The sequence below is a fragment of the Rhinatrema bivittatum genome, chromosome 3 (assembly GCF_901001135.1).
Source record: "Rhinatrema bivittatum chromosome 3, aRhiBiv1.1, whole genome shotgun sequence".
NCBI lineage: Eukaryota > Metazoa > Chordata > Amphibia > Gymnophiona > Rhinatrematidae > Rhinatrema > Rhinatrema bivittatum.
Genome location: NC_042617.1, coordinates 108,113,673 through 108,127,442, shown reverse-complemented (window position 1 = coordinate 108,127,442; position 13,770 = coordinate 108,113,673). Strand labels below are relative to the sequence as shown.

The 13,770-nt window shown below is 43.4% G+C and overlaps 1 protein-coding gene across 1 annotated transcript in view; it reads left to right on the top strand.

Annotated features, from left to right (window-relative positions):
* KIF16B (kinesin family member 16B) overlaps positions 1-13,770 on the top strand; it is a 742,061-nt gene that overhangs the window by 571,434 nt on the left and 156,857 nt on the right. The window contains 1 exon segment of the mRNA XM_029596778.1: positions 5,840-5,933. Coding sequence (XP_029452638.1) covers positions 5,840-5,933 — 94 coding nt within the window.

Genomic DNA, 13,770 nt, shown 5'->3' with positions numbered 1-13,770 from the left:
AACTTAATGGACCCAATATTCAAAGGTAAATGTCTATGTAAGTTAGCCAGATAAACTTATCTGACTAACTTATATGGGATATTCGGTAGCATGACTATGCTGCTGAATAGACCTGTAGAATTCGGCATTTAGCCAGATAAGTCTTATCCAGATAAGTTAAACTTGCTGTATGGCAGGTCTAACTAATCCGGTTAACTTAACTTGATAAGTCCAAATATTGGCACTTATCCAGCTAAGTTAACAATTGCCTGCCTCCCAAGGTATCCAGCTGTCTACGTAGCCGGATAAGTACTTACCCGGCCTAAGTGGTAACCACTAAAAATAGCCAGAGAAGAAGCTCTGAATATCGGCCTCATGAAATACATTTATCTTACTATGGTAGCTAGGTAATTCTGTAAGCATTTATTGTCCATCAGCTATGAAATGTGGTTATCATCACACTCTCCAGGCCTGTTTTCACTTCTAAAATATTAGAGTATGAAAGAAAAAATATATTACCTTTCTTATCTGCCTCCTCAACCACCACAAGCAAACACTTTTCTAACCCTCTCTCCAGATGGCATAGTCAAGAAACACAAGATCCTTTGCTGACTGAAAGCTGGAGGGAAGCCTTCTCTAAGGCTAGCCTTCAACATCATGCTTGAGCCAACAGAGTTTGCTGCAGTAGTGGCATCTGTCTTCCCTTCCCTTCTGCATGTCACCTTCTTGGCCTACTCCTGCTCTGCTTACCCTGGTGGTCAGGAGATAAAATTAAGGGTCTCCCTAGACACTGGCTGACCCAGAGTATTTTCTACTAATATAAACATTTAAATTTTATTTCTAATCTGTTTTTCTCTGAGGACAAGCAGGATGTTAGTCCTCACACATGGGTGACATCAGATGGAGCCCCGATGCAGAAAACTTATGTCAAAGTTTCTAAAACTTTGATTAGGCACACTGAGTATGCCCAGCATGCCCTATACCATGCGTCCATGCAGGGGTCCCTCTTCAGTCTCTCTCTTTCTGTGGAGCTGTAAGTCATGTGGTGTAAGTGAGCTCATTCCTCAGCACCTCAGGGGAAGGACCATAGAGCGATGGATGCTCTTGGGAGGAAGGTGTTTCAGGCACCATGCTCATTGCCCGCAACACTGCCTACCAGCTCTACATGCGCCAGTGCTCGTGGGACATCTGGAAGCTGGTACAGGCTGAGCAGCTGCCTCAACAGCAGCAGGACACCCTCATGTCGCTGGTGCATAAGGGCCTGGCGTGCGGAAAACACAAAATCTGTGCGAACTAAAATGTTTTTGAGATAGCATTGAGAGTCTCTGCAGTAGGAATCAGCACCTGCAGAATGGCATGGCTGTAAGCCTCGGATCTCTGAGGGTGGGGATTCTATTCCAGGTACTTCCTGATTGCAAAGAGACCTAAGGGCCTTGAACAAGTTTCTAAGAAAAGAAAAGCTCAAGATGGTTTCCCTGAGCATCTTGATCCCCCTTTTGCAAAAAGGGTCTAGCTATACTTCCTTGATCTAAAGGATGCATACACTCAGATTGAGATCGATTTATTTATTTTATTTATTTAAATTTCTTATATACCGGCATTCGCGATGGGAGTCGCATCATGCCGGTTTACAAATAACAAGGTGTGACAAAAGAATAAATACTTAATAACTTAAAACATTAACATGTGATAGAAGAATAAGGTAGCAGTTACAATAAAACAGGGATAAATGCAACTTGGAATGTAGAGAAGGCAAAAGAGAGATTAACAATGAGATAACAAAAGAATAAAACAAGGTAAATAAAACCTGCCAAATTAAAAAAGAAAGAACATTATTGAGTTGTCAAAGGTTGTTGATTACCCTGACGGGTACCTGATCTCGGTTACAGGAAGTATCTCCGTTTTATCATCAGAAAACAGCACTTTCAGTTACTGGGTGTTGCTGTTCGTGCTCGCGTCAGCCTAACGGGTCTTCACAAAATGCCGCACCTCTGCAGGCTGGGATTGCATATTTTCCTGTATCTGGCTGATTAGCTGGTTAAAAGCACATGTCAGGCAGAGGAACCCCTGTCCATACGCTTGACCATCCAGGTGTTGGAGTCACTAGGGTTCGATATCAACTACCCAAAGTCCCATCTCAGCCCGTCACTTCACTTGAACTTCATAGGAGCCCTGCTAGATACGGCTCAGGGTTGGCCTTCCTCCCTCACCGGAGGTTAGTCACCTTGACAACCATCGTGGCAGAGATCCAACAAAGCCAGCAGGTGTCATCCTGGCACATGTTGAGATTATTTAGGTCATATGGGCACAACCGTCCATGTCACTCCCTTAGCACACTTGCACATATGCAGATCCCAATAGACATTGAGGTTACAGTGGTGCCAGGCCACTCAGAGCCTCCAGGATTGCATCTGAGTCACCCCGTCTCTCCAGGACTCATTGTTCCCATGGCGGGTACTTTCAAATCTGGAATGGGGGATCTCATTTTGAAGTCCCCCCTACCAAAATTGTCCTAATCATAGATGCTTCCACCCTGGGTGGGAAGCTGATGTAGATGGGCTTAGCACTCAGGGTCAATGGTCCCCCCAGGAACGCTCTTGTCAAATCAACTTCCTGGAACTTCGGGCAATCAGGTACGCACTATGGGCTGTCCAACAAAGTTGTCCTGATCAACACCAACAACCAAGTAACTATGTGGTATGTCAACAAGCAGAGAGGCACAGGATCATACCTCCTATGTCAGGAAGCAGTCCAGATCTGATCGTGGGCCCTGTCCCATGGAATGGTGCTCAGGGCCATGTACTTGGCTGGGATGGAGAACATGTTAGTGGACAGGCTGAGTCTAGCCTTCAGACCCCACGAGTGGTCCCTGAACCAGAGGGTAGTGAATCGTATATTCTGCCTCTGAGGGAGCCCAGACATAGATCTGTTCGCACACCCCTGCAACTGGAATGTGCCTCTGTTCTGTTCCCTGTACAGGTCAGATGGCAAGCCAGCTTCGAATGCCCTCGTCCTTCATTGGAATAAGGCTCTTCTATATGTGTATCCTCCAGTTCTCTTAGTGGTGAGAACTCTCTTGAAGCTTCACAAGCACAGGGGGAATATGATCCTTATAGCCCCTTTTTGGCCGATTCAGGTCTGTTTTCCACTCCTGCAGGAGTTTTCCATCCAGAGACCGATCAGTATGGGGACTTCCCCAGATCTCATCATGCAAGATCAAGGCAGGCTGCGGTATCCCAACCTCCAGACCCTGTCACTCATAAGCCTGTATGTTGAGAGATTAATCCTGCAGCTGCTTGATCTTTCAGAGGAAGTCTTTGGTCCTGGTGGCTTCTAGAAACCTTCAACTAGAAAATCCTATAGACTGAAGTGGAGGAGGCTTTCTGAGTAGTATGAGCAGAAGACCCTAGATTCATTATCCTGCCCCTCACATAAACTGCTTGTCTATCACCTATACCTATCGGAGGATGGCTTAAAGACCAACTCTGTTAAGAGTTCATCTCAGTGCAATTGGTGCATACCACCAAGTTGTAGTTGGTACTCCCATCTGTGTACAGCCTATAGTTGTGCACTAACATATGGAGTCTGCTTCAATTGAAGCCTCCCTTAAGGCCTCCTGCTGTATCTTGGGACCTCAACATGGGGTTAGCTCAGATGATGAAAGCTCCTTTTGAGCCACTGCACATCTGTGACCTGAAGTACCTGACCTGGAAGGTCATATTTTTGGTGGTGGTCACCTCAGTGTGCAGAGTCAGTGAGCTCCAGGCCTTAGTGACTTATCCACCTTATACTAAGTTTTATCATGACAGAGTGGTCTTGCGTATGCACCCTAAGTTCCTGCCTAAGATGTGAAGGATTTCCATCTTAACCAGTCAATCGTTCTGCCAATATTGTTACCCAGGCCTTATTCTCACCAAGGCGAATGACCACTGCACAGTTTGGACTGCATCAAGCCTTAACCTTCTATCTGGAGAGGACAGAAGCCCATAGATAGTCTACCCAACTTTTTATTTCTTTTTACAAGAATAGGTTGGACATTACTGCTGCTGAACAGACACTGTCGAATTGCCTAGCAAATTGCATCACCTTCTGTAATGCCCAGGCAGGACTGCATCTTGAGGGTCATGTCAAGGCTCATTCTGTCAGAGCCATGGCAGCGTCTGTGGCCCAATTGCGAGCAATTCCTGTGTAGGAGATCTGCAAGGCTGCAACATGGAGTTCTCTCCACACATTCACATCCCATTACTGACTGGATAGGGATGGCCGACGCGACAATAGGTTCAGCCAGTCTATCCTCAGGAACCTGTTCAAGGTGTAGAACCCAACTCTCCCAACCTAGGGCCCGTTGTTTGGATTCAAGATATCTCCCCCTTTGTTACCAACAGCACCAATGTTGTTGTGCCTGTTGGCACCTAGTTAGCTGTCTGTTGGTCCCCTTTTTATGTTGGGGGTCAGCCTGTAGCTAGGGATTCACCCATGTGTGAGGACTACCATCCTGCTTGTCCTTAGAGAAAGCAGAGTTGCTTACCTGTAACAGGTGTTCTCCGAGGAAATCAGGATGTTAGTCCTCATGAAACCCACCTGCCACCCTGCAGAGTTAGGTTTCTCCTATTTTTTTATTTTAATTATAATTCTGTGATACAAGACTGGAGAGGACCCCTGTGTGGACATGTGTAGAATAAGACATGCTGTGCACGCTTAGTGTGCCTAATCAAAGTTCTAGAAACTTTGACATGTTTTCCGCATCGGGGCTATATCTGATGATGTGAAGACTAACATCCTGTTGTTCTCTGAGAACACCTGTTACAGGTAAACAACTCTGTTTATTTAACATTCAAGTATTTCAGTTTGAATGTAGCGTAGCTGCAATATGAAGTCAATAAGAACAGTTAAATCTACTTTTTAATTCGAGGATTCCCTGGCTTGAAGTGATCCTGTCCAGTTCTATAAAGCTGATTCTTCTAAGTTGATTAATTTGGTGCTTCTTAGTGTAGGCATCTACATTTCTTTCTAGAGATTGTATAATTATGTGTTCCAAGGTCTGCAGAGTAATTAGTTTCATAAAAAATGAGCAGTGATTGGAAAACTTGAGGTGAGCTGAATGCATCAGTTTCTTCCCCAGTTAATTCTCCTGCAATGCCTAAATGATCCGTATTCAACCTGGAATGTCAGATCCAAAAGCCCTCTCTGTATGTACCTAGGGATAATTGTTACCTCCATTGTCCTACTTACTATTCTGGGTCACATTCTTTCTGATTCTTGTGTTTGGATACTACTATTGGGGGGACAATATTCAAAATGATTTTGGCAGAAAATCATTGGGGGGAAAAACCCTTTGAAAATTGCCCTTTCCTCTCAGTGGGGAAAAGAGGTGGATCTGGGGGTGTGCTCGGTGTGGTCCAGCTCAGGTATGTACAAAGGTCTTATTTTTAACTTGTATACTGTAAAACCTACAAAGAAAGGTTTAAAAAAAAACATCCTGACGGCCCTGCAGCTAGCGAAATTTTCAAAGAAAAACTCTGTGAGGAGTTTCCCTTTGAAATTAAACATTCAAACTCACCTGTATAAAGTACTCATAGCCCTACAAGCTCCCTGTGCTCTCTGAAATTACCTTCATTATTTATTAGAGAGCACACTGGTGCCTCTTCTGTGAAGCCTTGAGAATTCTGGTCTTATTACTGATCTTGATCATCAGTTTTATGAAAGCTATTGAAGAGATCAACAAGACCACTCTACTCTGATTACCGTTAGATAGGCGAAAGTACAAATGGAATATGCAAACTACGTACTTGGCAAAAAATATATTTTTCTACAGAGTTTGAAAAATATTTTATCTAACCCCGACTGTAAATGTTTTCAGGATAAATGCTTATATTGAAGAAGAGGTACAGAGGCGACTTCAGACTATTCACCCCCTTCATGAAGACAGTAGCAGTCTCTGTTTGTCTCTACAGGTGGGCTAAGTTTGCATGGAGATGCAACTCTCAAAAGATTTGTGAGATTTACACCTTGATTTCTTTTTATCTCTCCATAATATTTTTTCTAATAGTTTTGGGTAGGTTTTTTTCAATATATACATAGAGTTTTATAGCACCTCTGCTGTTTCATTAAATAACTTTTTCTATAAATAAACTTCAAAAATTGTGTATTATATAATCTGAATCTGAAAATAGACATTATAAATGAATCTCATTTTAAAGCATGGTTCCAGCCAGTTGTGAGTTGTCAGCAGGTTGATGACAGCACTAAGGCCACATAAGAGATTGTGTGTCAGATTATACATTGTTTTTAACTGTAAAAAAAAAAAAAATACAGGCTCCAGTAGTGATAAAAAAAAAAAATCATCATAAAATTGCAATCTACGAATGAATTCTTGTGAAAGCTATTCAGGTACATTTTTGCTATGATTGGGATTTTCTGTTAGGATTATCTGTCCACTCTTTTTCAGTATATGGAGCCAAATTGTGACTGATTAAGGTTTTATTAATGTGTGTTAAACATGATCTGATGCTTGTTTTTGTCATTGCATAATTTTTAATGCTTTCATGGTTTGCATTAAAACAATGAAAGGGCTATTTTTATTTTACAGTCAACACAGTAATTTGACCTATCTTGCTTATCTGAAGTTCCTTTGGTTTCATCAACCCACAGATACACTCCTATGCCTGGGGCTGAGCCCTAGCATAATATTTGTTGTTTTAGGAAAGCAATGTTCCTCTCATATTCATAGTGCAAAGATAATGAGCAGGCGTATTAAAGTTAATCATCTGACTCATGCTGAAGCAGGGCTCCCCCATTTGTTGTGATTCCATTGCTGCAGCAACTGCCACAGAGTGTCAATACATTTTTTTGTTCACATTAGGCATTGGACAGCTGTATACAAATTAATGCAAATGTACTGCAATACAGACACCACATTTTCTAACTCCTGCAGAATTTACCCTTGAGCTATTGCAGAAACCCCAGGGCCTTAAGCTAGAATAAGATGGTTGAATAAGTTTAATTCTTCAGCTTAAAACATACTGTGAAAGTTCAGAAGTAAAAATGAGGATTTAAAAGTTATTGTTAGAAAAAATAGAGGCATTCAATGTTCTTTCACAATACCCCACTGGAAATCTGTCTACAACATAATTGTTTTATCAGCAGTAGAGCTCAATCAAGTATCAGCTAAATGATACCATGATAATTAACTTTTGAAGAAATTTACATTCTGTTTTACAAACCAAATTTCAATGGAAGATGAGATTTTGATAAAAAGCATTAGGTTGCATTCGTCAAGGAAATGCATACAGGTTGTGTTATAAAAAAAAACATTCTTTTCAAAGTTACCATTTTCTTCTTTGACAAGGAATCAACCATTATACCAGACTGCTTAATTGTCCTTTAGTGATTATTTAGTAAACAATGTCATGTTTTAAATGTGTAAATCCACACTTTTTAACAACCCCACCCCTCCAAATTACTAACCCCAAAGGGGCCTATGCAATACAGTGCGCTCAGCCAAGCGCACTGTATAACATGCAGTTGGTCGCAGATTGTACAGGTGCTAACTAATACCCTTATGCAATAAGGGGATTAGCGCCTCTACAAAGCACGTCCAACACGGAGTGAAACTAATAGCGCTTATCACATGCAAATGCATGTGAATGAGGCTATTAGCTATTCACTCCCAATGCAAAAACAGAATGTGCGTCTAGGACGCACATTTTAGCAAGCAGAAATTAATGTCTACTCGAAGCAGGCGTTAATTGCTGAGCGCTACTAAAACTAGTACAGAACTGCTTTTCTGTACTGCCTCCTGCTTAATATAATTGGGATATTAAGTATAAGGAACAACTCTTTTAAAAAATAATAATAATAAAAAAATTTTAAAAACCGCTGGCAGTCGGTGCAGGAAGTGAACGCTCACTTGACAAGCGTCTGTTTCCTGAACCCCTGGCACATGCACGGGTTAGGATAATGGATGCTGATAAATTCAGCGTCCATTCTCCAAACCTGACTATGGGCACCAGAAGGAGTGTATAAATCAATTTTAAAGTTTCGGGCACGTAATATTAATTTATTCACTCCCTCACTTATTGCTAGGAGTTTGCATTCGTTTCCTACGTATTTGTAATCCGCAACGTATAGGGCCATATTCGTTGTATTCGTGGGGAAGCAAAACGTATCACGATTCCCCCACGAATACAACGAATGTTCGCCGAATTATTCAGCCGTCTAAAGGAGCGAATCTAAGAAACCACCCCCACCCCACCCTCCTGACCCCCCTAAGATGGCGCCGGCCATCCATTGCTCCTACCATGTGACAGGGGCTGACCAATGGCACCGGTAGCCCCTGTGACATAGTAAGGTCAAAGGCTATCGGTGACATTTTGAATACCAGCAGCCGAGGGTGAGAGTGCAGGAGATGGCTCCCGGACCCCCTGCTGGACCACCAGGGAGTTTTGGTAAGTCTTGGGGGGGTCAGGAGGGTGGAGGGTTGTAGTTAATTCAATTTTAGCTGGGAAACAAATAAGAATTAACGCATGAAAGTATTGGGGGCTCCTCTTGCCGAATGCAACGTATCTGCCCCCCGACGAATACGAATCCTGAATGCAGCGTATGGCATCCCTCTGCACATCCCTACTTATTGCCTATTGGTCCTTTTCTCTGACATTTGTCAGTGAAAGGACCAATCCCTTTTCAGGACAGCCTTCTGAAAGGTGATTGGTCCTTTCACTGACATGTGAAAGTGAAGGGACCAATCAGCAATAAGTGAAGGAGTGAATAAATTAATATTAAGTGCCCAACACTTTAATATTGATTTTATACACTCCTTGTGGTGCTGGTAAACAGGTTGGGAGAATGGACGCTGAATTTATCAGCGTCCATTTTCCTAACCCGTGAATGAGCATGAGCCCTTCGTGCTGCGGACCAGTTGATGCTGCCTGTCAGGCAGGCCTGGAGGCCTGCTCCGACAGCTAGAGAATACGCTATGACATGAGCCAAGCTAAGGCTTCACCTGAGCCAGCTGCCTCACCCGCGAGTTGGGCCGTTGGGTTCCGGTGGCTGGCAGGATTTAGGAGTTTCAAGGGGTAAGGTAGAGTCCAGGGGGCAGTTCAAGAATCGAGGCTGTCAGTAGACAAGGTGCAGTTAAAGTTCAAGCCTAAGGTCAGGTCCAGGCAGCAAGCAAGGGGTAGGTCTAAATCCAAGACTGAAGTCAGAACCAGAGAGATTGGCCAAGACAGACAAAACACAGATGGATAGACAGGACATATAAGACAATGCACAGCAAGACTACAAAAACAAGGGTAACACAGACAGACAAGACAAGGACACAGAGATATGGGAAGGCTGGAAGCCAGTCTGGACGAAGCAAGGCTGGCAGGCAGTCTCGATGAAGCATGGCAGGCTGGATGAGGCAAGGGACCTTTTGCTGAGCTAAGGTAAATGTGTCTGCTGGGCCCCTTTTATAGGGCTGAAGAGAATGACATCACCTCTGGGCGCCGCAGCATTTTCCCATCACAGACCTTTTAAATATTGATTCGTCGGGTGCACATGCACCTAGGCGGGGTGAAGGCTGGCAGCGTGTTCCATGAAGGTGGATGTTGGCAGTGATGAGGTGACTATGGCGGCTCCTGGAGCCAATGTAGGCTTATCGATCGAAGGCTGGTGGAGTCTAAACCAGGATAATCCAAGAATGAGAGAGTTGACTGCTTTAGGTAGCATATAGAATTCAATGCTTTCTAGATGTGAACCAGTCTGCATGGTGATGGGCAAAGTAGCCAAGGTCACGCAGCCAGATAGGGGGTCACCATAGACTGAAGAAATGGTGCAGTCAAGGTGGTGGTAGGCCAGCCATACTGGCGTAATAGCAATTCCTGAATAAAATTGCCCCCGGCTTTGGAATCGAGTAGGGTGTCAGCCCTCACTGTGTGTTCCCCAAAGGTGAGACACACTGGTACCACAGGCTGTAGGGAGGGAGCTGATGGCTTAGCATTGTCCTCCCGATCATGGCCCCATTCTTAGGATTTCCTGGCTTTTCAGGGCAGTGGCTAGCGAAATGCCCCATACCGCGCAACAGAGACAGAGATTATGCTGTCTTCACCTTTGTTTCTCAGTTTCCAAGAACTAAGTCCTCCCCAACTGCATCGTTTCTTCAGAAGCAATCGTAGGCTATGTGGCAGGGGTTCTGGAAGACTGGAAGTCAGGAGCCAAATGAGGAGATTGGTGAAACATCTTCCTCTCCTGAGCCTGTTCCTTAAACCTTAAGTCCACATGATAGCCAGGGCAATGAGTGCTTCCAGAGAGGGATGCATCTTAAATTCTCCCAGCTAGACCTTGCCAGAAAATGGCTGTTTGACTACCTTCTCCCCAGCCAAACTCGGAGACCAGGGTATGGAAATCTATTGCATAATCGCTCACTGTGCAAGTGCCTTGGTGAATAAGTAATAATTCTGTGGCTGCAGAAGAGGCTTAACCAGGTTTATCAAAAACAAGTTGAAATTATCATACGAAGTTGTCCAAACTTCCAAGCAGCAGATCATCTTATTCCCTCAAGGGAGAGGCCCAGGCAGGGCCATCCAACAAGGAGAGTATATAAGTTAACGTAATACTGTCAGAAAAATTAACGAGCCGCCTGTAACTCAAAATGCATTTTACAGATATTGAGGGAAACCTCTGCATTCTTTGGGATTGCCACTGTACATAGGAGGTGATGGAAGCTGCATCATGGATTCCACAGTCCGAACAGACATGAGTGCAGGGTTCACCAGGGCTGGTTCTGGGACTTGAACTGGAAGTTGGTCCTTTACAGTGTCCAATCACTGTGTCAGAGCCTGAAGTAATCTGGTCAAGTGATCGTTGCTGCTGGGCTTGTTGGATAAATCCATGCAGGAGACCAGCCAAGGAATTCAACTCAACGTTTTGCTCCTGAACTTGGGTGCTCAAGCCAGCAGTGGCCTGTCATGGAAACATGTTCGCCGAGCTCATGGCCTCATCTTTCTATAAGGAATGGTGTGAGCTTTGGCCCTTTGTGCTGCAGCCCAGTTAACACTGCCTCACAGGCGGGCCCATGAGTCCTGCTCCAACAACTGAAGAATGCGCTTTGGCACAAGACCGGCTAAGGCTTATCCTGAACCAGCTACCTCCCCTGTGGGTTAGGCCTTTGGGTTCCAGCAGCTGGCAGGAAATTCAAGGGGCAAGGCAGAGTCCGGGGCAGTCCAGGAGTCAAGGCTGGCAGCAGACATGTTGTGGTCCAGGTTCAAGGCTAAGGCCAGATCCAGGCAGCAAGCAAGGGTTAGGTCTAAATCCAAGGCTGAGGTCAGAACCGAAGAGATTGGCCCGACAGAATAGATGAGACAAGGCACAGCAAGACTCCAAAGACAAAGGTAACATAGAAAGACAAGGACACAGAGATAGGGCAAGGCTGGAAGGCAGGCTGGATGAAGAAAGGCTGGAAGAGGCAAGGGACCTGTTGATGGGGCAAGGTAAAAGTTTCTGCTGGCCCCTTTTATATGGTGCTGAAGAGAATGATGTCACCTCTAAGCTCCGCTGTGTTTTCCCACCGTGGGCCTTTTAATTGTTGATTCGTCAAGCTTGCACATGCCTAGGCAGAGGCAAAAATCAGCGGTGTCCTGCCATGCATGGGAAAATCAGCAGAATGTGTCACAAAAGAGGATGCTGGCAGCAGCATTGTCTAAACTATCAAGAAGGATACTCACGCTGTAAAAAAGGTTGTTTATTAGTAATTTTGTTATAGGTTTGACAGTGCTTGATTGCTACTTGGCTTTGGGGGTAATGGGCACAGAGCAGCAGTTACTACCAAAAGAAACTTGCTGGGCAGACTGGATGAACCATTTGGTCTTTTTCTGCCATTGTTACTGTGAGGGAAAGTAGCAGCAGTAAGCCAGGCGCCCAGTGTAGTAGGGGGGAGGGGAAGCAACAGCATCATCAATGGGGCCAATGCAATGGAAAGGAGGCAGTTACAGGCCAACACCACAGTCATGAAGCAAGAGAACAGGGAGGCTAGAGCAGCATTGTTAAGCTATGGAAATGCTGGAGAGCGGTTTTACTGCATTCTGCAAAAAAAGGTAAATTCTACACTGGTTGCTATATCCAGAGAAATTGGGGATTCACACTTTTTTGGTAAATCAAATTGAAAAGCAAGGTAGCTAAACATGCTGTTTGTTGATTTTCATATTTAGGATATTTAGCTGTGGTATAATTTTAGGAGTTTTGCAGCACTTTAAAGTATTAAAACTGTCAACACTGCTTGCTAATGTAGGTATCTATGATGGGACAGATGTACTAAAGGGTTTTTCTCAGTTTGGATCTATACAGAAAAATGCTTAGTGTATCCAGTACGATGTCAGCCATCTATGTAATGCATTATGCAACTGATATGCCTTTTGTAACAGTGTCATTATGAGCTGCTGGCTAATTTTTATTTATTTTATTTTATACCATCATTCTAATTCACAATCACGGTGGTTTACAAAATAAATATACATAATAAAAACAAAATACATAGGTATTTAAAATGGTAAAACAAAGCAAATATATACACTTCTTCAATGAAAGCTCTGCTTCAAATAATTTATGGACTTAGTCAAAAGGATTACAAATTATTCTTACCTTTTGGATAACTCCTCTATATTTATTTATTGTTTATTTAGATTTTTATATTCTGTTTTTTGGCACTTCAAAGCGGATTACATCCAGGTACTGTAGGTATTTCCTACCCCGGGGGCTTACAATCTAACCCCTAAATTCATCAAAATGCTATAATTTTGCATGGATAACATCAGCGGTAAGAAAAAGGGGTGTTTGTGATAATTTTAGACTTACCACACCACATGCTAACATAGCACTTCACATAGGTAGTGTATCACGGAGTGCGTTAAAGTTTTCGCACCCCATGATACTTGTATTTTGCAGAGAGAGAGAGAGAGACTCTTTATAAGGCCTTCATTGTAGTCAACTATTTATATCACTATAGGAGGGCCAGCTAATAACTCGAGGTGAGGTTTTGGTGGTGGTTTAGGGGCCAGTTTGACATGAGGAGTGAGACGTATGAATAGCACAGTACACCTCAGTGAAGATTTAAAATCATTTGGAGTGAGAAAAGTCTCAGAAAGATGAGATTTCTACAATGTTCTCTCGCCCTAACTTGATGGACTCTATAACAGGGTACCATCAAGCTACGGCGAGAGAACATTGTAGAAATTTCATCTTTCTAAGGCTTTTTTCACTCCAACTGATGTCAAATCTTCACTGAAGTGTACTCTGCTGTTCGTATGTCTCACTCCGCATGTGAAACTCACCCCAAAACCTCACCTCAAGTTATTAGCTGGCCTTTTTATAATGTTTATAGTCCCGAGGGTGGCTATCTCGGGGACTATTTAGTTATTACCTGCCTTACCAGCAGGGCAAGGATTTTACTAGTTGTTACCTTTCTTACCTCACAAGAAGTTCCCAATTTACTAACTGAGGCTTATGGCACTCAGAGGTTTCGCTGTGCAGGCTGGTTTGTTATAGAAAACACTCACAGTTTTTATATTTCTCAATAATACTATTTATTATAGTAAGCAAAGGAAAGCCAGAAGAAGAATTCAGGAAAGGTACAGCGTTTCCTAGGGGTGACTTGTAGCGTCTTAACAGTGACGCATCAAAGCCTTCTCCGTTTTCAAGTTACACATTAAATTCTTATATACAGATTTTGCTAACAGTGTCTGTTTTTTGTTTTGGGATGACTTCCTTATTTGGACTAAATCTTTTACCTAAACTAATGATGTAAAAGTACCGTTATCT